This window comes from Phascolarctos cinereus, unplaced genomic scaffold (assembly GCF_003287225.1).
Source record: "Phascolarctos cinereus isolate Bilbo 61053 unplaced genomic scaffold, phaCin_HiC Scaffold_7;HRSCAF=346, whole genome shotgun sequence".
NCBI classification, from domain to species: Eukaryota; Metazoa; Chordata; class Mammalia; order Diprotodontia; family Phascolarctidae; genus Phascolarctos; species Phascolarctos cinereus.
Genome location: NW_027556180.1, coordinates 156,010,615 through 156,034,156, shown reverse-complemented (window position 1 = coordinate 156,034,156; position 23,542 = coordinate 156,010,615). Strand labels below are relative to the sequence as shown.

General features: G+C 34.8%; 1 protein-coding gene across 3 annotated transcripts in view; it reads right to left on the bottom strand.

The window, feature by feature from the left end:
* Window positions 1–23,542, bottom strand: part of BIVM (basic, immunoglobulin-like variable motif containing) — a 40,955-nt gene continuing 17,413 nt past the window's right edge. For 2 of the 3 annotated variants that reach the window (XM_020972386.1, XM_078147312.1), the window contains 4 exons: window positions 5,263–5,395; window positions 3,759–3,845; window positions 3,021–3,117; window positions 1–1,769 (listed from right to left, as the gene is read on the bottom strand). In XM_020972386.1, the coding sequence (XP_020828045.1) occupies window positions 1,482–1,769; window positions 3,021–3,117; window positions 3,759–3,845; window positions 5,263–5,395 (605 nt within the window). In that variant the 3' untranslated portion in view covers window positions 1–1,481. The remainder of the gene's footprint in view (window positions 1,770–3,020; window positions 3,118–3,758; window positions 3,846–5,262; window positions 5,396–23,542) is intronic. The other variant, XM_020972387.1, reaches the window with a different exon arrangement.

The window sequence follows — 23,542 nt, the reverse complement described above, 5'->3', positions numbered from 1 at the left end:
TAAAAGTTAAAAAAAAACTTTATTTAAAGAACAAATTTTCTAAAAGTTCCAGTATTAGTTAACAAAGTCAGCAACCTACAAATCCTAACCCCTTTTATTTAAACATAGGTTTAGTGTTCCCTTTAGGAAAACAAAAAAAAGAGCATCCTATTACCATGTTCTCATTAGTAGATTATTCAAGTGGATAATCGATATGGAATTAAAAAAAAACTAGGAACCACCTTTTACTAGAGGTATATTTCAGAGGAACTGCCAAAGTCTCACTACTTTGCAATAATGAAGGTATTTGTTTGAATACCCCCAAAAGACCCTTGAAAGGAAAGAAGAGCAAGAAAACCCCAGCTTCTATAATTCACAAATTGGCAGCAATGAGAGTAGGGTTCAGAATTTCCACAGTGAGAGTAGAGTTCAACATGTGAAATCCACCCTTCAGGTTTTGTTGGGTGTTTTGTTTTGTTTTGTCTTTAACACTTGCTTTATGTATCAACTGATTATGTGGATAGGATTTAGGGATTCAGCAGTAGATTCATGGATCTTACAGTAAGACTGAATCAGACAGACAATTAAAGCATCAGCCTGATTGTACTCAGTGGCTTAAAGATTCCTTAATGTTTATATTAACTTATGCCTCCATCCTATAGTGGGACTAATCAGGTCCTAGGAGATCCCATTCCATATCACTATGTAGTAGTTTGAAGGTCCAGACACCTAACCCATCCCTCCCCCAAATTAAATTTAAAAACCTATAAGCTCCACAGATTACAAATAGGACCCAGATTTCTAATCTATGTTTTACAGAAATTTACCAGGTCAAAAAAAGCAAGAGTATATTGAGTCAATGAACTAAATTACCTACAACCAGTAGATGGTATACTCAGTTCGCAAATGTTTGAGATTTCTGATAAAGGTCAACAAGCAAAAAGTCAAGTGTAGTGGTACTGATAATTGTATAGAGAGCTACCAAAGCACAGTGGACAATTTCAGATGACCCTTTATCATTATATACCTTAGCTGAAATTAATAATTGGTAGCTGTATCAGTTACCCTTTTTAAAAGGGATGATGAAGACCTACATTTTAATCTTAAATGCAGAATAATCTTCCACGTTCATCTGAGAAAAGTTATTTTAAAATTTCATGCTTGGTTAAGTAGTTCATATCTTGATTCTGTTAAACATACTTTATCTTCAACATGTTTAGAAAGTAATCACAGTTTGATTTTGGTTTTAAAAAAGAAATTGCTTTCCAATTTTGATTGCTTATTTTCCTTAATTTTACAAGATCAATACTCTGTGCTTATCTGTTCACATATCTGAGATTACCCATCAGAATCATATACAAGCTTAGGTAATGAGAAACTACAAGACCGTGTTTTATCCCACATGATGAGATCTATTCATATATAACACAAGCTTAGTAAAACTCCCTACTACTGCATGTCCTACTCCAGGTTTTCATACACACTGTGCAGTACCCACCCATTTAATCATTTCCATCATAATCACTATAACCCAAATAGGCACTATTTCTTCTTTCATTAATACTAGACATCTTTTTCCACGCTGACTCCTGATGAAAACTAGCACTCAAAGATCGGCCCAGACGCCCATGACACTTCTTAGAGATGTTGTCTTCACTCTCAGATTTGGCAAGTGTATGTGCTGGAGGTTGTGTTTCTTGTCGGATATTTCCAAATGGGAAGTTCCAAAGGCCAAATCTTTGCCAATTAAGTCTCTGAAAGGCTATGATGCAATGTAGATTCCCCCCTACCTAGAAGACAAATATTCAATTCAACAAATAGGCATTGAGCACCTGATATATAAGTTCCTATCCTAAGAGCTCCCAGAGATAAACAAAATTCAGTCCCAGCAGGGAACTCACATTCTAGTTATGCAGATAATATTTTTTTTTTGAGGGAAGAGGGGTATCTAGACCTGTGATTACATCTGTGTAGGGAATTCCCAATGTGGAATGATGATCAGCAACTTAGGGTTTTAGAAATTTGTCTGGAGCACTGAGATTAAGTTATCTCACTGAGTCTCATAGCTAGTATGTGGCAAAGACAGAACTTGAACACAGATCTTCCTGCTGCCAAGGCCAACACTATTAACTACATAATTCTGCCTGTCAATAGATGAGGTAAGATACAAAAATAAACAAATGATAAAACAAAATTTGATATAGTAAATGATATAATAGGGCTTTGAAGCTCTGGGCCTTATTTTGTTACAACAAAGAAAAATTATACGCACAAAGTACATGTTTCTTTTAATAAAGTATAATAATAATAACAGTATTTTATAGTGTTTTACATATATTATCTCGTCTGATCCTGAAATATCTAGGAGATAGGTGTTATTATTATCCCCTTTAGGCAGTTGAGGAAACTGAGGCACAGAAAGGTTAAGTGATTGCTCAGATTACACAGTTCATGAGTGTCTAAGGCAAGATTTTAACTTAGGCTTTCCTGACTCTTAAGTCCAACACTAAATCCACTATACCGCCCTTTAAGGGTATAGAGTGGTTCACTGTGTGGTCATAGTGCCTAGCACATGGGCACTTAGTAAATGCTTGCTGATTGATTAAAGTCCTAAAGTCCCCTTACAATTCCCCTTTCTTTCCTCCCACCTGCCTCAAAAGTACAATGCCCTTCCCAGATTCCACCTACATTTTCTTGTTTCTCTTCCTACTGCTTGCCTTTCTTCAAATGACCAAAGGTCCAAAGCACTTCTCAACCCCACTCCTTTCATTGAGCAGTACAGTACCCTCAGCAATGATACATCCATGTTCTGGTCTCTCCCTCTACCCCTTCATCTAAAATAAGAAGGAACCCTTTGTATCCCATTTAATTCTCCACATACATTCTGTATTTCTTTATCACCTGCTCTAATTACCTCTACTTTTTTGTAGGAAGTAGTTTAAAGGACTAAGGGGAGAAAAGGCACAATCTCAAAGTATTTTTGCATGGTGGCACTTTTTAGTGAGTTGGGAAATGTATCTTCAGGTAGAATCTTGTCTTACCTTCTTTGTTTTTCTATACTGTAGTCCCCTTTCTAGGTGTCGAATATCGAGGTATTCTGGATTTTGAGTGTTAAGGTCAACAACAATGTCTGCCCATCTAGAGTCAAGAAGAAAATCGATGTTTTATTTTCTAAAGCGCTAGAGTAAAGTTTTAATGAACTTTTTTCATCTAGGTAAATTGCTACAGTGTTAATGGGTATTAGAATATAAACGCCCTGAGGGCAGAATGATTTCACTTTTGCCCTTTTATCTGAGTGTCTTTAGCAGATATTTACTAAATGTAAGATCGCAGATTTAGTAGTCATCTAGTCCAACCTCATCATTTTACATCTGAAGAAACTGAGGCACAGAGAAGTTAAGTGAAATGTCCAAGGTCACTAAATAAGTGAATGGCAAAGACAGGATTCAAACCCATGTTCCCTGACTCCAGTTCCAGCATTCTTTAAACTGTACCACAATGACTCCAAAAATGTTGGTTGAATTGAATGAGCTTTATCATGTCAGTATTTCATTCTTCAAATTATTCTTTTACCATTACAATATATAATATAATTATAAGCAATGGTGGAGGTTTTTTATCCAAAATTCTAGGTCAATAATTAAGTTTTCTAAAAAAAAAATAATGCACATAATGATAGTGACACATCAGGCTAATGCACAAAATCTGTGTATTTTCTTTTAGTTGCAGGCAAGTCCAGATAAAAGAAATAAATGTAATTCAACAGCACCTTAACTTACTTTTTACAGTGAATGGTAGGATGTTTTCTACTTGGCTCTCCAATTAAGATCCAATATTCTACTTCTTGCTGCAACAAATGACTCCTGCTAAATACAAAAAACATATGCTCAGGTCACAACATGGACCAATACCTTAATAAAAATGAAGGTCTTTAGTTTCCTTAAGATTTCTGAGTTAACTAGAACAAAATGATAATTTGGTTCCAGTGGAAAAATATAAACTACTACTGTAAGCACTAAAAGCTGGGAAAGCTATAAGAATTTAGGCTCTGCAAAATTTATGACTACGACTGGAAAAATGGGGCATAATATTTAGTCTCATGTCATGTTCCCAATGACTGGGACTAGGAGAATTGAAGTACACCAACTCCCAGACTCTAGAAGAAAAGAAAAGGTCATATTCTCTGTGGATGATTTACTGAAGACTACTACAAGTTTCAAAAAATGCAATGGAAGCAATAACCCTTAAGGGCAGGGTGTTAAAAAAAAAAGGGGGGGAATGCACATTTCCCAATGATTGAAGTTCTCTGAAATAAAGTAAAATTATAAGATACCATTGAAACAATAGAAACCCCATATCAATATTTCTATTAATGATGAGGATGCCTTCCCAAAACACACTTCATTGCCAGAAACTTCCTACTAAAGGAAAAATAGGCAACAAAGACATTTGTTCTAGGATATGGATTTCCTCCCTACTGCACTTTCGTTAGATACTTCCCATTGAGGAAAAGTGGACTGTGACTGGCTGCTTTTCTTGGGAAGAGATTCTGCCATCCTCAGGAGAATATTTTGATAATGAAAGACATATATGGTCCTGGCTTATATATGTTCCCCAAGAAATGTTATTCCCATCTAACCAGGCCACTTGAATGTTTCTCCTCTCAGCCTCATCTAGGACCTATTTGCTGTTCATTTCCAGCCATTACCAATTTCCCTCAAAAATTCAGATTTTTCCCTTCTGTACCCAAGATGAATTTATTCAGATGGATGCTATTCCCAAAGGATTCCTTAATTATCAATAATATTTGCTCTCTCCATCCTCAACCAAGATCCATAGCATAATATTTCCCTGGTACTTTTAACTATGCCAGCATATTACTCCAATGTATCATAAAGAATCTATTTCTACACAGTTTAAACATAAGAACTAGGACTGAGATGCCTAACTTTTCTTTGCTGACAAACTCATTTGGGGTAGCTCCTGAGTCATGTCTGAGGCACTTTTGTCTTTAAGTTTCCCAAAGACTCCTTTCAAAGTTATTTTCTCCAATTAAGGTTTTGATTATATATAAGAACAAATAAAAGAAAATAGAAAAAAAAATTGTAAACAGATTAAACATCAACCAATGTATTGAGAAAAGACACACTTGCCACTGTTTTGAGTGCCTAACAAAACATGAAGCCACACTCATAATTGATGTGGAACCAAATCAAAAAACAGATAGCTTTCTGCAAAAGAAAAAATTAGCACCATTGAAGAATTCCCATTGATAATGCTTACCTGTATGCTTTATTGGCTTTAATTGGTGTTGCTTCAAATCCAATTGGACAAAAGTAATGATTCTGACAATGGTAAATGTAAGCCAGTGATTCATCTTTCAGTCCATGTGTTAATTTTGATAATGCCCCTGAAGCTACAAAGAGATAAATACCTGAGTCTCCAGAAAATGAGTGACAACATTTTACAGAAATTTATATGAGAAAATGTCACTTGGTACACAAAGAAAATTGCTGAATGCATTATTAGCAAAGCACAGGTTGCCAGAAGTTTCACATTTTAGCTTCCACTTAAGAGAAAAAAGTATTTCAATCAATATAACTTTATAATTTTAAACTGAAAGTATAAAATGTTGAATTTCTTGCTTCCCAACATATTTTGAGTAGTACATGTTCTAATAGTCCATAAAATTTAATCATCAATTCTGTACTTATTTTCCCTGATTTATAAGTCAATGTAAATCTCATAAATCAGCAGACTCTTACCAACATGCAAAGTCCTACTTCAAATAAAGAGAAGTTATAATATTTCTTAAGAGCTATAGATTGGAAGTGAACTCATCTTTTAAGTGGTGACACACAAAAGCCTCTTTAAGGAGATAGCCCTTCTTTTTGGCAGAAGCAGCAGTAAGCTTCTCACCTTCTCGACCTTTTTACTTGTATCTTTCTGACATCTATCTGTCAAGTAACATAGAGGTATATTATGCCAAGAAAATAGCTTTTATCCAGGCCTCAGAACTAAGACTACCAGCTAAAGTTCGATTAACTTGTATTTCCAGTAAAAAAAAACTAAATTATTCATTAACCAAAAAGTCCATTAAGGCAGAAATACTAACAATAACTGAAGTGGATGATAATAATAATATGGATGTCAGTTAATTGATTTTGTGGCTGCTAAAATAGCTGAAGACAGCTAAGAAAAGCCTATTTAATAGCCTACTTAATGAGTGCAGCATAGAACTAAGGAGACAAGGCATGCTTACTTATATGGTCCTCGGCACTACACAGGCCATCTGGACGGACCCTTATGCCTTCAAATCATTTTCCAAGGGCAGCCTCTTCTATAGGTCCCACCAAGTGCATCACTATATTACACAAAGCCTCTCTTTTCCTACAGCTTTGTTTATTTCATAATTATAATGGTTAAGGAAGCCTTCCCTATTAATGATAAGGTTCTCCAAATGCTATGACATGATAAATAATGTCATACTAATTATACAGAATACTAAAAACCTCAGTTAAATTGAAAGTCAAAAGAAATTTAACTATCTGCTACAAAAATGAAATGTTTAAAAAAATACATTGCCCAGATTATAAGATGTAGTTAGTTATACAAGTAGACCATTAATTTATTTCATTTGCATCTGAACACACACACATATTCACATTTCTATTTACTTATATACACATATACACAACACACACAAAGCTTAAACAGTCACTACAACTGGACAGTGAACTGGGTTTAGACTTGAGTAAGTAGAGAAAATCAAGATAGAACACATTTGGGAATATTTACAGTAATTTCAATGTTCCCAAACTGTTTGCTGAAGCAAAAACCTATCTCTTTTATGAGATATTACTAATAACTGAAACAACTGAAATCTTGGGAGAGTCCAAAATGCAGGTGACTCAAAGTACAAGACACAGGATAAGTTTAGATAAGCTCTAATATGTTACCTATAATGCTCTGATTGCATAACAGGAATGGAATAAAAGACATAATTGAGGATATATAAGACCAGGAAAAAGGCAGCTAGTCAGGTACTGAGAATAAGAAACACCAGGGTGACAGATAACCCAAGTGTTATATCAGTATCCCTCAAAATATTAAAAGAATCTGAGTAATACCAACAGTGCATTAGGTAGATCCCCTGTGTAGAATTTATGGAAATTTATGCATAAAAATTGTTCTTATGCAAAATGAGGTATAGAAAAGCTGCTATCTAGATTGGTAGAGGGAGTTTCCACACCAATGAAATCATGGATCCATCAAAATAACAAAGGAAAATGTTTTTATAAATTTTATTTAAAGTCTCAAAACATAAAAAGTGACACATTATAGCAATATAAATGAAAATGCATACAAGAACTAAAATGTATCCGATAGAACATGGAAGAAATTGAGTGTTCTAGTTTCTATAATTGGTATTCACTCTGGAAAAGTTGCAGGTGATTGATAAAATATAAAGAAAGGCTTTTGGCAATTATCTAATTTAAATACGTAAGAATTAAAGAAACTTGTACACCCAATATTCAAGTATGTAATGATAAAATCTGGTAGAGTAATAGCTCATTGCTTGACGTCTGTGGAAAAGGAAGTACAATGTGAGAAAGGAGAATGATAATAGAAATAGGTTAAGTCTGGTAAGGAGCTCATTGTGGGGAAAAGGGAGGGTGAAGGGCAAACAGAAAGGAGGGAAAGATAAGAATTCCTTCTTTTAAAAAAGATGGGAGGTGGAGAGAATAAATCCTACTCAGTCAAAATTTACTTACCTATGGAGTATATGAAAACATTCTTAAATGATATATAATAAAGGCAGAAATGGGGAAATGAGTAAATCCATTCCAAACAAGTATAAATAAAAGAAATCCTAAAAATATTAAGAGCATTAACACTCTCAAGACAGAAATCATTTTTCAAATCTATGTATGCTCAGTAATGTCTTTAAAAAGTACTATTATTTCCACAGGGGCACCACCATCCTCTAAGTAACCCTCAGGATCATCCTTGATTTCTTTTTCTTCCTCACCCCACATATCCAGTATTTTGTCAAATCTTATGGTTTCTACCTTCATAATATCTCTAATATGTTCCCCCTTTTCTCTACCTCTCACTGAATTCCAGTGGCTACCTATTACCTCCAGGATCAAAAAGAAACTCCTTGAGCATGTAAAACTCTTTCTAACAGAACCCTTTCCTACCTTTCCACTCGTCTTACACAAATTACCCTCCTCCACTCATGCTGTGATTCAGCTACACCAGCCTACTTAAAAGTTCCTTCAAAGAGACACTTCATTTCCTATCCCCATGTCTTTGCATGGGATTACTCTATTATGTTTGTAATGTTCTGTGCCTTTATCTCTACTTCTAAGTTTCCCATGCTTCCTTCAAGACTCAGTTCAAATTCCATTTTCTGAAGAAACCCTTCCAATCTCCACCCCCCCCACTAGTGACTTTTGCTTTAAGATTACCTTCCTCCTTTTCAGTATAGATCTTGCATGTCTGTTACAATGTGTACTCTTTGAGGGCAGAAACAATAGGGTTTGGTTTGCTTTGGTTTTATCTTTGTTTGTATCACCAGCTCACAGTATAGTGCCTGGTGTTTAAAAAAATGCTTGCACAACTGTTAAACATAAAATGGTTTTTCTATAAGAATGTATTCTAAATATGTATATTAGAGCTAACATTTATATAATGCTTACTATGTGCAGGCGCTTTAAAATTATCTCATGTTATCTCACAACAACCTTGAGAGGTAGGTGCTAATATCCCCATTTTACAGATGAAGAAACTGAAGCAAACAAAGGTTAAGTGACTTTCCCAAGATCACAGAGCTAGACCAGATTTGAATTCAGGTCTTCTTGACTTCAGACCCTGTGCTCAATCCATTGCACCACCTAAGTGCCTCAAGGATTTTAGAATCAGAAGGTAAATTTAAGAGTTCACCTAATGTGATTCATTCCTCATATTTAAAATCAGGATAAAAATGACGCACTATGTATCTCACAAGAATGTTGAGAAAAAAAGTACTTTGGAAACTTTCAAAGTACTCTATGTGATCCAATTCAACCTAATAAGCATTTATTAAGTCCCTATTGGTTGGTTGGTTGATTATTGTCCTTTAAGCTCAAAGAGGACTAAAATGACATCACTATGTTGGGGTCAAGCTACAGTGTATCCAACTGTGGCTGATCAGATCAATACAAGCTCAGAATGCTCTACCACATGTTGGGCACAAATAGGGCATGTGAACATCTGGGGTGGAGAATAACTCTAAATTTGTGCATTTCATATTTCTTCTGAGCTGCTGCAATTCTGCTTCGCTCAGAGAGCACAGCGCCTTCTTTGATGCCAGCACACCATGCTGAGCGGTCTGTTGCCAGCATCTCCCACGTCACACAATCAAATTTCAAAGTTCTTCCTAAGTCTCTATGGTGGGTACTAAGGTGCAAAGATGGAACGAGAAACAGTGTCTGCCACTGAGGAGCTTACATTCTACTGGGGAGGTACAACATGTAAACAGATCAATATATTTGTGACAAGCTGAAGAGAAGAGAGCACTAAGGAACAAAGGCATCAAGAAAGGCTTTCCCTAAGTTGGCAGGAGATGATTCTAGAATGAAGGGAGGGATTTCAGGGAGTAGAGATTAGGAGGAAGGCCATTCAAGGAACTAAGGCCTGCCTGTGCACAAAGTCATTAAGGCAGGAGGCAGAGTGACTAATTGGAGGGAAAATGGCTTGAATGTAGAGTTCTGAAAGAGGGCAGTAGAATAAGGTGAAATTAGCCTGGAAAGGCAGGTTGAAGCCAGACAGTACAAGGCTTTAAATTCCAAGCTGAGAAGTTTCTTTTTATCTTAAATGAAGGAGGAAGTCCCTGGAGGCTCTTGAGCCAGGGAATGACATGCTCAGACTTAATCTTTAGAAGCACATAGAACTGTAAGTTATTATTTTATAAATAAGGAAACTGAAGCCAAGAGAGGTTAAATGCTTGCCCAGGGTCCTTTGTAAATTATAAAGTGCAGTATATTATTATCCTTAATGCAATAAGTTACAATACAACCCACATCCCATGTTTTCCCACCTCTGCACCTTTGGTCTATGCCTGAAATGCCCTCACACCCTCCTCACCCTCCATTTTAGCCTCCTGTAATCCACATCATCCTTTAATGCCTACCTCAAATGTCATCTTGCTATGTGAATCCTTTTAAGGTTTCATGAAGTCTCCAAATTTCCCTTATCAAATTTCCAGAGCAACTTGTTTAGACTTTTCTTATGCATTTACAAGGAACCATTTTACACTGCAATCCCTTGTATATATGTTAAATGCCCCAACTAAACTGAAAGCTTTATGAGAGCAGGGATGGTGTCATTTATCATCTCATTTCTTCAAATGTCTATACATAAATAGACAGTTAATACATTTGTTAATTTTAATCGCATTAAAGGAATGTAAAATTTACTCTGTTGTTCAATTAGAAGATTACTTAATGGCTCATTTGTGTTAGTGGAATAAGGAAATACTGCAATTCAGCTGCTTCAGTACTTTTGCCATAAAGTTCTACTGCATGCTAATACAATTCAAATGCACTATCATTCAAAAATAATTCTTCAGTTTATGGAAAGAAGTACAGTTGTACCTAGGAAAAGAACAATTTTCCATAAACACTAAAAGATTTTCTATATACTTCAGCTCTGTTACTGCTACTAGAGGTGACAGAAGGCAAGAGTATGGCTGAATGCTTCATTTCTAAATCATTCTAAATCATACACTAGCATTAACAAGGAAATGGACTTATTTACACTTGGTAAGCATCCACTAGTCACGTTCTCAAAGTCATAAATATACACACATACATACATATATATATATATATATATATATATATATATATATATATATATATATATGCCCTTCTCTCCACTCAGAGCCCCCATTCTAGTTCAGGTCCCCTTCACCTCTTTACTGGCTGAACTTCTGGGTGACCTCTGGTCCTCAATTCTCTTCCCCCTCCAGGTGATCTTCCACTCAGCCATCAAAGTGATCTTCCTAAAGAGGAGGTCTGATTATGTTATTCCCCTATTCAATAATCTCTAGCAATAATCTCTGGGATCAACTATAAAGATCTGTTTGGCTTTTAAAACCCTAAATAATATGATCTCTTCTTAATCCCTCCAGTCTTCTTATACTTACTCCCCTCCATGAACTCTATGATCCAGTGATTCTGGCCTCCTTGCTATTCCTCACACAGCTCTATTTCCCAACTCTGTGGACTTTCACTGGCTATCCCCTATGCCTCCTCATCTCTACCTCCTGACTTCCCTGACTTCCTTCAAGTTACAGCTGTAATTCCACTTTCTACAAAAAGTCATTCCCAATATCCCTTAATGTTAACCTCCCTCTGAGGTTGTCTCTGATTTATCCTGTCCATAGCTTGTTTTTACTTGGTTGTTTGCTTGATGTCTCCCCGCATTGGATTGTAAACTACTTGAGAACAGGCACTATTTTTTAATGCCTCTGTAACCTCAGCACTTAGCATAGTGCCTGACACAAAGTAGATGCTTAATAAATGCTTCCTCACTATCTGACTTCAAAGTTTAGAATAAAAGTACATAACACTGTTTAATTCAACAAAACAAGTTAACAAAAAAAATCATAAGCATGTACTATTCACAGAATGCTGTTAGGCACTAAGGGAGGTGCAAAATTTAGGTAGGAAACCATCCTGGCCTTCACAGAGTCTATGGTATCATACGATACACATACTTCAAAGATCCATTATTTCATTGGTGCGTAAACTTCCTCCACTGATGCAGATTAAATTTGAAACTCATGTAACTATGGCTTGAAATGGTTTAATGAGTTGCTTTAGCCAAAAAAATTAGCCAAAACCTGTTAGTTTGCCCCCTGGTGAAGAAACAGCATGGTTAGGGGATAGAGCCCTAGATTTGGAGTCAGGAAGACCTGGGTTTATACCACACCTCTACTATTTCCTATGTGACCCTGGGCAACTTCTCTGAGATTCAGTTTCTACATCTGTAAAATGAGAGAATTAGACTCTATGTCCTCTGAGGTCCCTTCAAACTCTAAAGCGATGATGAAACTGAGAGCTGGGAAAGACCTTAGCTTAAAAAGGCCCACTGCATTCAGGGCCATCACCAGTCATCTTGACCTATGTCTTGCCATTGGACTCAGATGACTCTGGAGGAGAGAGTGAGGCTGATGACTTTGCACAGCTCTGCCTCACTTAAATCCAATTCACTTGCAAGTCAAGACATCACCCTCCTGGTGTCACTCGTCCTCTTCGAGAACAAATGACAAACAAAAATAAATCTATGGTCCTCTCAGAACTTACCAGATCCTGGGATTAATGACATACAGTCCATCACCAGTCCTATAGTCAGTCTTTCCAACTTTGTAGCACCTGCTGGAGCTTTAACTTGGTTGGCATAGTCTTTGAGACACAGGGTCACCTGACCTCCATGACAGTTCATCAAAGTAGAAATGATATGGAGCATCACATACTCCCTCCAATACTTCCAAGATCTATTAGTGAGGATCTCCTTCCACAAAGATTGTACCATGCTCCCTTCTACTAGGAGTTCTGTAGATAATCAGTGAGAATTTTAGTGGCCAGAATTCACCACCTGAACCTAACCAGGTGAAAAGCTATAATTTAGCTAAGTTAGGCCTTAGATACAGAGTCTATACCTAGACCTATAGTCAAAGGCTGTCCAGATTTACAGCACTGAACAAAGTTTATGCTCTTTTAATGTAACTTTCAAACACCCAGGGTTACTTCCATGCTACAAAGTGACAACAGGGTAGAGCTTTGATAGAGATGCAAACAGCCATAATAAAATAAGTATGGGAGAAGCTAGGTGGTGTAGTGGGTACAGCTCCAGCCTTGGAGTCAGAAGGACCTGAGTTCAAATGTGACCTCAGACACTTGACACTAGCTGTGTGACCCTGGGCAATTAACTTAACCCCATTGCCTAACCCCCCCCCCAAAAAATAAAATAAGTATACAAGTGCATAAGAGAGGTATAAGGCAGGATATACCCATATCTGCATATGCAAGAGAAAAAAATGGAACACTGAGCCTTTCTGAATATTTCAAGCTAGTATTTTTTTCCTTTTAACATAATTTAATATCATTACTTTAATTATCCACTGATTAAATAGGCATCTTGAAATAAAAAATTAACAAAGGTTAAAACCAATTTTTCTGCTAAGCCACTGACACTCACAAGTCTTTACCTTGGCTTATTCTCTTCCAAAATATTGGATTACTATCACATTCTGACTACTAATCCTTCATTTCATCAGAAAAACATAGATTTTACTTGCTAGTTTATCAGAAAAGTAGTGAAATACTGCTAACAAAGTAGAAAAGGTCCTTCATACAGTGTTAAGGAGGAAAGCTTGAAAAATCCAAGAGGCAAAATTCTTTAGGTTAGATGAGTTGTTTTTTTAGATTGTAAAAAAGTATTTCATGCAAAACAAATGCTCCTGATAATCCCTAGCTATCACATGACTAACCCAAAAATTTCTAGAATTCATAGCAACATCAATACAGTAAGTCACTTAGGCTGGACTCTCTCATATGAAAAGTATCTTGACTCAAAATCTTGAAGACAGAGTTTGAAATGAAAAAAAAAGAAGAAATCAATTAAGGGTTAAAAAATTTGAGAAGGAATTATAACCAAATTAAATATAAGTAGAAATAAGTAGAGAAAGATCTCTGATTCCCATGTATCATGTTTTTAAATTGACAAAAAATTTAGAGTAGCAAAGTTGAACACAGTTATACAGTACTAAATGATATCAACTTGCTAGAGTTTACAATTGGTTCCTAGGAAGAAATGAAGCACTAATTTCCAGAAAAAGTTTAAAGTCAATCAAGTATTCAGATCATAAAAGTATCCTTCACTGACTCATTTCTGAGAAAACCAGCATTGATGAGAATCAGAAGACCTTGCCTTTGACACTTTCCTGTGTGACCTGGGGCAAGTCTTAACCTTCAAGAGATTCAGTTTCCTCTTCTATAAAATGAGAGGATTAGCTTCAGGGCCTCTAGGGTGCCTCTCTTTCAAATTTAGATTGATAATCCTATAATCTTACGTGAAAGCAATTAAGATGGAAGGTTTTGTTGAAGACTTTTTGTTGAAAAAGACAAATCTGTGTATGTGTGTGATCTATTATATATATTTATATATAATACATTATATACATATTCAAGTGGTTTTGTGAGACTTAAAAGGATATTATATTTATTATAATCACATGTATATGACAGAATATAATGTGCTGTGTATTATTATATTAATATATTGTATCTATTTTATATAATATAGAATCACATATATGATAAATAATATGTTGATATAATAAATATATCCTTATGTCTTTCACAAAACCACTTGAATATGTATATAATATATAAATATATAATGGATCACATTAACATAATGTATATATATAGTGGATATATAATATCCTTTTATGTCTTTTACAAAACCGTTCATCTGACTATAAATTATAAATTTTATATATCATATGTAACATATATACATATATATATATTACAGACACACACAGTGTATGTATGGCACAGAGTAAGTATTTTGTTCAATGTCTTCACTTTACAGATGAGGAAACAGAAACCCAAAGACTTAACCTTGTATTTCTCTTAAGTGAACCTATGCAGATTCTTAATCCAATTCTTTTCTAAGAATTTCAGAACTCTGTCAACGATCAATACCAAGTTCACTGGGGTATAGTTTCCAGAATCACTTTTTTTTGGAAAGTAAGCCAACACCTTCCCTATTTTTAAGCCTTTTGATATCTCTCTCATACATGACTTCACAAGCAATTATATCTACAAATTCTTTCAATATCTTAAGATGTAATTGTCTGGCTTAAAGTTTTGAACTTGTTTAAAGCAGCTACTCTCTCTCTCTCTCTCTCTTTCTTTCTCTGTCTGCTTTTTGATGTTTGTTCTACCCTTTCTATTCTGAAAGTCACTTTTCTTAATAGAGAAGACAAGAACAAAATGCCTTCCGTCATAACATGTCACGTAATAGTTTTTAAAAGCCCATCTGTTCACAATTTACCATCTCCCTAAACATGGAGACCTTCCTTCCCTTGTTTTTTATTCTAAGCAGAATTTTTAACAGAAAATTGCTCTTTGCTTTAACATTTTTTCTCAAATCTAAGCTCCTTCTGAGCTTTAGCATTCTTTATACCATTTTCTGTGTGTCATTCCTGCACTTCCCCCACTCCTCTTGGTTATGCACCAATCCTATCCTTTATACATGTCCTTCTTAAAACTGAATTTAGAGGTCTCTCTGTGTAGCCACATCAGATTCTTTAGCTGAATACCCTCATTTCTTCTTCATTAGTACAGTAGAGACTAGGGACAGACAAATAGGCAACCATGTCAGGCTTGGTATATAAAGAATTCAATTAAGGACACAGATTTTATAACAATCTAGTTTTGATGCTAGAAAGTGCTACTCTATGGTAAATAGGTATTATTTTGTGGTAGGTTATCACATGTAGTAATATGAATGTTCAAACCCTCTGGTGTACAGGAAGTACAATTTTCAGACACTGATGGATGTCATTTTCAGACTCTGATGAGGATGTCCAAATGCTTTGTGCTAGTTCTATTCATAAATAACATTCAAGTGGTTAACCAAAACTTAATTTTTTTTCATAACCATTTACCTCTTGAACTATTTGATCATTAAGGATTAAGTCACATTTAGCTTTCCTAAGAATATTCTGAAATCTACATTCCTAAAGTTTAGGCACATTACTTATATTGTCTAATGTCATCTTTCTCTACTTTTATAAGTCCCAGGATGGCAAAAGCGTCTGTTTGCTTTTAAATGATCTCTTGAGCAGGACATCGTAAAGTATTTCTTTGTTTATGCTAAAATTGACTTATATGTCTCTGAGATTTGAAAATGTCAAAATGTATAAGATGTACTCAAGGAGGGGAAAGACTATCCATTCAACTAAAATCATCCAATTTTTTTCCTAAAATATAGAATTATTTCATTGTTTAGGTGAAAAATTGTTTGCTTGTATGTAATTGGAAGGCAGGTAATTCAGGAAAAAAATAAAAATATAAAATTATTTTTAAATATGCTATAATATCATTTATATATATTCTCATTTCAAAGCATTTTATGTTTCAGTCAAACTGTGATACATGGAGCAAATGTTATCTATATTTTGAAGATAGTAATAAGATGTATTGATGGATTTGTGTAAGGTGTTACAATTAAATCAAAGGGAATTAAAATTAGATCTTGCTATCCACTATTATTTTCTTTCTAAAGTATAATGTCTCTTTCATTAAATAGGAAATATTTTCATGGAAGATAATACACACTCACGTGTGTGTAACATAGATGTGTGTATATTTAGATATATACACATATATACATATACACATATAAAACACTATGTAAATATACATATATGTATGTGTGTATATGTAAATGTGTGTATGTATTATATGTCTGTGTATACACATACACACACACACACACGTACGTTGGCCTCTGTCCAAGATCAATATATATACATACATACATACATAATATATAGATGTAGATATATAAACCTATATGTGTATACATACATATCTGTATCAGATGTGCTTAAAACCATGGACATACTTTGGCGATAAATGTGAAGCTCTGTGACCAAAAAAAATTAAAAAGTAGCTATAGGTGTGAAACTCTTTCTAGGGACATTGAAGTTGAGAGGAAAAAATGCAAACTCCCTGTATTAACTCTTAAACTAATCAGACCTAAAAATTTTACTCTGAAGAATATAAGTCAGTAATATTTCTTGAGCACCAATCTTGGGCCCAACATTTCTCAACCAAGTATTGAGTAGGACAAAGTACAAGACTGGAGGGAAGGGTGGAGAAGAGGATTCACAAAAAAGGAAGGAAGAGAAGAAACCAAACAAATGAAAGACATTTTTATAACACAAACAGTAGCAAAACAGTACTACATACTTTACAATTAAATTAGAAAAGCTTGGTGTTGAAGAGTTTCCAAGCCCTCTGAATGCACCTCTATAAGAAAAGGAATTGTTGAGAAAATGGTACTAGATATCAAGAAGACAAACTCTAATGCATCAGGAAACCTAAAGAAAGTCACAAGTGTGGAACAAGTTGTACTATCTTTTGAGAAATCAAAATTAAATAGGAATAGACATGCCTTTTCAAGAGTACACAAAAGAACAAGAAATGCTGAGGAGGAAGAATTATAAAATGGAAATTAAAAGGTAATGAAAACAGAAAATCACAGGCATTAACATTTCTACGAAGAAAGGGCAACAACAACTAAAAAGGGAAAATTGAGTTTTTTTCTTTTTATCTACTTTTACCAGGGAAATAGAAAAATGGAAATTCAGGTTTTTGCCCACTGACCAGAAAAAAAAAAAGAAAAGATGGTAATTATTAGGAAGGGAGGAAGCAGATGAATAGACTGGGGGCAATTTTAAACATATAAATATGTCAGTAGAACCAAGAGACATGCATCCTAAAGTGTTAAGGGAATTTGCTAATAAACTTACCGAACCATAAATATTTATTTTTGAAAAGTCATGAAGAACTGGGGAGGTACCAGAATATTGGAAAAAAGCAAATGCAGTACTGATCTTCAAAAGAGGAAGAGAAGTGATCCTGGAAGTTACCATCCAGTAAGTCTAACGTCAATTCCTATTAAAATAATGGAATAGAATCTTAGAGTTGGAAAGGACCTTCAGAGGTCATACACATTTCAGAGAAAAACTTTGGAATTCCAGAATGTTGCTTTCTAAACTTTCTCTGATCCAGGACTCTTCTACCATTTGATTACAGCCTAAAGACTGTCCCTCTCCCCTGATGAAATGTTTACATCTGACCACTCTCTTTCCTCATAATTCATACCAAGTTATGTTTCTTTACATTTACAGTATCAGAATGTACACTGTCAACCTGGGATCCCTTCAAACATCCCATTACACTGTCAAACTTGATGCAATATCAGTCAATCCAGTTTATTCCAAGTCTATTCACTTGACCCTACAGTTCTTCCCTACCTCTTGAATTGTGGCTATTGCTGCTATCCAAAACAGCAAAGGATTGGTAAAATTTCTCTTAGTCAGAGGTGGCCATAGCTAGGCAAAGGTGACAGAGAACAATCAAGAAGTAGTCCCATCTTTTCCCACTGATTATACATTCTTGGGATATAGCTGTGAAGACAACATTAGAACAGTCTATCAGTGTACCAGATACCTTTAGTTTTTTGCTATGCATGATATCCTCTTCATTCAGTAACATTTACTTTTATCTCTGGCTTTCTCTGTTTCCCTCTTCTTTCTGAACTCATGTCTAGTGACACTTCAGTCATCAATTTCTCACTCTGTCTTTAGAAGCAACTTTTGACCCAAGAATATAGAATTACATTGGCAACCCCTCATGCATGGTTTTGGAAATGCTGATCTATATCAGTGTATTTCAACATTTTCATTTGTAAATGTGTCAGAATACACCTGAAGAAAGAGAACATCATGCCTACTAAGGAAGTCTTTTGTTAAGGAACAAAGGGTAAGGGTAAAAAGGGAAAATATATGGGGGAAAGAAAAAGAAAATGGTACATGCAGCAAAAAGATAGGAGGGAAGATCGTCTCAAACCCTACACCATCTCCCTATAACAGAGCTCATTAAGGATAGACTTCTGGTCTCAAGGGAATCACAAAATATGTCACAAAGCCCAATGCATATTTCCTAGATGCCCCTCCCCTTCCCACCTTCTGACCTATTTCTCAGTATGTGTCTTCATCTGACCACCACTGGTTCTGGAAAAGAACGCAGAACACTAAGAAGGCAATCCTAGTCCGTCTGTTGGTTAAGTACTGATTTCAGAGATACTGAAATGTCAGTGATGAGCAATACTGAATATGATTCCTCTTTTCCTTTGCAAGAGACAATGTGGGCTGAGGTCAGGCATTTAAGGATGCTAAAATATGTTTATGAAGAATCATCTGCATATTTTTGGGACTCTCCATGAAGTCAATGACTGCTGATTTATTTTAGAAAGGGTGTTAGCAAAATAAGTACAGTTTTATAATTCCCTTTAGCTGAGATGTGTTTTCTATGAGCTACAGAATTCATAAAGATAATATAGACTTTATATTAAAAGTGTGTCAAAACTTATTTCATATTTAAGTAAGACAACCCCCTCAAAAAAAGTTATTACTGTGCTGTTACATGGTCTAAAAAATGGCAATATTGAGCTGTTTATCATGATGGCAACAATTGAAAAGGGAGGATTACTATGTTTTGCTATTGTTAGTAAATGTGAGTTCCAAAGTAAACTTTTACAGCTAAAAATTAAAATATTATTCCTGAAACAAATATCTCTAAACATAGACATATACATAAACATTCTTTGAAAATGTCATCTAGTGGGGCAGCTAGATGGCACAGTAAATAGACCACCGGCCCTGAAGTCAGGAGGACCTGAGTTCAAATCCAGCCTCAGACCAAACACTTGACACTTACTAGCTGTATGACCCTGGGCAAATCACTTAACCCCAATTGCCTTAAAAAAAATATCATCTAGTTACATAGAAAGTTAAAAGTTTTAATCTTGAATCCAAAAACACATTAGTGAATTCAACTAAACTTTTTTTTAAATCAGTGAAAACGCGTGCACGTGTGTGTGTGTGTGTGTGTATGTATTTTTAATAACAGAGATGGTTAGTTGGAAAAGACATACCTTAAAAAACTCAAAATGGGTAGGGCATGTACTGAGAGAGCAGAAAACTCAGGATAATAGTGGACAATAAAGTAAATGTGTGGTCACATGGATAGTCTGGACCACATATGAAGAAGTATAAGTTTTCTATATGTATGATCAGTTTTTCTGCTTAACTGAGATGACTAGGAGAGTACATCAAAACAATGAACAAATTATGCATATTGACATAGCCTTAATGGCAGAAAATAGGACAAATTTATATTATGTCTATCACAAAATATTTTTAATAGTATTAGTATTATTCTACTATGTTTAGCACACTAACATTTAAATGCTTTATGCTACATCCTGAAAAATGCTGTTAGATAATATTTGGTTTCTAGAGTAAAAGTCATATCATTCACATTGAACTGAATTGAACTAGATTAAATGCTGAAGGGTCATGAAGAATAGGACACAACTGAAAAATGAATGAACAACAACAAATACTGAAGACTGGTGAAGAAAGAAGAAAGGAAAAAAGAATGGGAAATTTTATAAAACTTTTTGATTCTAGACAAAATAGTAAAATAATAACAAAATTCTTCTAAAGGTCAAGAATCTTAAAGGAAATAATGAAAAACAGTAGGAATGAAGTGGGTCTACCATTACCAGACTTCAAGTCATACTATAAGGCAATGACTATCAAAACTATTTTGCATTAGCCAAAAAAAAGTTTCTCATTTGAACAGATTAGATAAGCAAGACCCACCATAGTAGCCTAAAGATTTCCTATTTGACCAAAACTGCATAGAGAGACTAAAAAACTGAAAAACAGTTTAGCAAAAATTAGGTTTAAATTAATCATGCCATTTATCATAATAAATTGCAAATGTATACACAATCTAAATATAAAAGAACATATCATGAAAAAATTAGCAGAGAATGAAAGGACAAATATATCTAAGGGGAAAATTCTTAACTAGATAATGGATAGAGGTGATCAAAGAAGAAAAACTGACAACTTTGATTATACAAATTCAAAAATTTTTGCACAAACAAAACCAATGCAGTTAGAATTAGAACAGAAATTAGTAGAAGAAATTCATTGTAAGAAATATTTCTGCTAAAGATCTGAAATGCAAGCTATATAGGGAATCAATAGACAGACATGAATAAGAATTATCTGATAAAGATGAATAGTTAAAGGATATAGTTATGAAAAGCCAGTTATAAAAAGGAGCAATGTAAGCTATCAAACAAGAATGTTTCAAATCACTAATAAGAAGAGAACTGAGATTAACAGTAGAACATATCGGATAAAGAGCTGGCCTTGGAGTCAGCAGATCCCACCTTTGACACAAATTGGCTGCGTGACCCTCAGTGAAAAAACAGAAAATGAAATGTACATACTCTGACCAGTGATACAACTACTACGCATACACCCAAGAAGGTTGAAGAGAGAGGAAAAGGTATATACAAAAATAGACTTTTCCTACTTCCAAACCACTGAATGACTAAACAAACTGTGGTCCATGAATATAATGGAATATTATCATGCTGTAAGACATAGAAAATGTGAAGAAGTCAGAGCAGCTTGGGAAAAATTTGTGAACTTGTGCCCAGTGTAATAAGAAGCAGAAGAACAATTTATATGATGACCACAACAATGAAACAGAAAAGCAAAACTAAAAGACTTTGGAACTCTGATCTATGGAATGATTAATCATGACTTCACTAGAATGATGGTAAAGCATGCCTTCTGTCCCCCTTATCAAGACAGGTAACTCTCTTAGTAGAGAACTATAGTTGTGACATAGAGCATAGTTTACAGACATGGCCAAGGTATTCATTTGTTTGCTGACTATATTTATTTGTCATATGACATATATTTACATACATGTATATTTGCATATATGTATGAATACACACACATATATATGTCATAAGGGACCTCTCTATTGAGTGGGAATAGGAGAAGTCAGAGGCAATTGACAATGACATGAGAAAGAACATCAAAAAATTATATCTCCAAATTAATATTTTAAGTCAACCAAATTATGGAATTCTGTGATATGAAAATATTTTTCTATGATATGAATGAGATTTAATGTAAAGATAAGATCATAAAGGACCACAACAGAGAATGAAACCTGAGTTTACAGTGCGTCAGTCCTCGTAGCTCCACCGATGAACTGTGATGGGGGTGTGAGGGAGGGGGCTGCTGTGGAGAGGAGTGAAGGGGTGGAATAAAGTGATAATCTGGGAGCCAACATGGACTAGGAAGTGTTTCTGAAAATTAATAACTGCTGTGGTATTACAAACTCCTTTTAGATAATTCTAAGATCATTTCTCAAACGGGTGAAATTTTGAGCATTCCAGTGATATAGATCTACTAGACAATATTCTAAATAAATCAGTAGCAACCTCTTACTCCCAGGGAATTGTTTCTGAACTATAGATGGCTATCATACAAATAAGGAGGGGCTTGGTAAGCTATCCAAAAATAGTTAGAAGCAGGAAACATCAAATGTATTGCTTATTGGGAATATAAAAGGAAACATCAAATGTATTACTTATTGTGAATATAAAAGGGAATAAAATTAGGTATGAACAGAAGGAAAAAAGATTAATTTTGACTAGGTACTTCTATAGTGAAGTCTGTTCATCTCTAGAAATGTGTTCTAAGTGGGAAAATAGATAGATAGATAGATAGATAGATAGATAGATAGATAGATAGATACATGAACCTACATTCTAGAGAATAAGCCTACCCATAATCACATATATTTGAACTCTAAAATATCTTCCTTTTTTCCTGTTTGCCCATAAAATTAATGTAAAAAAAAACTGAAAATATTTTAAACAGGTTTTTTTGGCCTATAGCAAATATTAATTTTAGAATAAAAGTATTGTGGTATATAAACTCAAACGTTTATGATGATGAATATAAATTCTTTAGGCCTGCCCCCTTTATCCTTCCCTTAACTCATCTGAGACTATTTTCTGAGAAATGGACCAATCTTGAAAACCTAAGGTAAAAGGGAAACTCTGGATTATTGCCCATCTTGGATTTAAGAACAGATATCATTAGCCCCTGCAGTTCAAGTTGACTTTTCATGCCTTGGGAAATTCTTCTTCCTGGGATAATTAACCAGACTGATGGCATAATAACAGCTAAGACTTCTATAGCATTTCACATACATTATCTCATTTGATCCTCACAATAATCCTGTGAAGTTGAATATTATTCCCATTTTTACAAATAAGGAAGCCCATCCAGGTTAAATGACTTGCCAAGTCCACCCAGATTGCAAATGGCAGCTGAGGCTTAATAAACCCAGAGTTCATGATTCTGTAGTTGGTATTCTTTTAACTACAACATAGCTGTCCCTGCCAAAATTCAAATAACTATGTGGGTAAAATAAAATGGCTTAAAAAAGAGGGGGTTGGGAAATTTGATAAGTCAATCTGTGACTGCTGAGTGGCAGTCACAAGATTTTCAGCTCTCCTGTCTTCCAAATTTCAGAATATTATTCCTATAGACATATTTGATTTCCAAATAAGAATTAACAGGGTTTCTTTCCCTCCCCTCCCTTGTTTTGGCATTTGGCCAAGACTGAAAATAACATGCTTTAAATGACTCTCTGACTAGGTTTACAAAGCACTAAGGAAAGGGGGGTGGAAGTATAGAGGGGGAAAGCAAAGTATTTATCTGCTGAATTTGGACAGTGTAGATGTGGATTCTATGAGAAAAACAACAAAAAACTATATGAGTTAATTATCCACATAGGTCATCTATACTGGC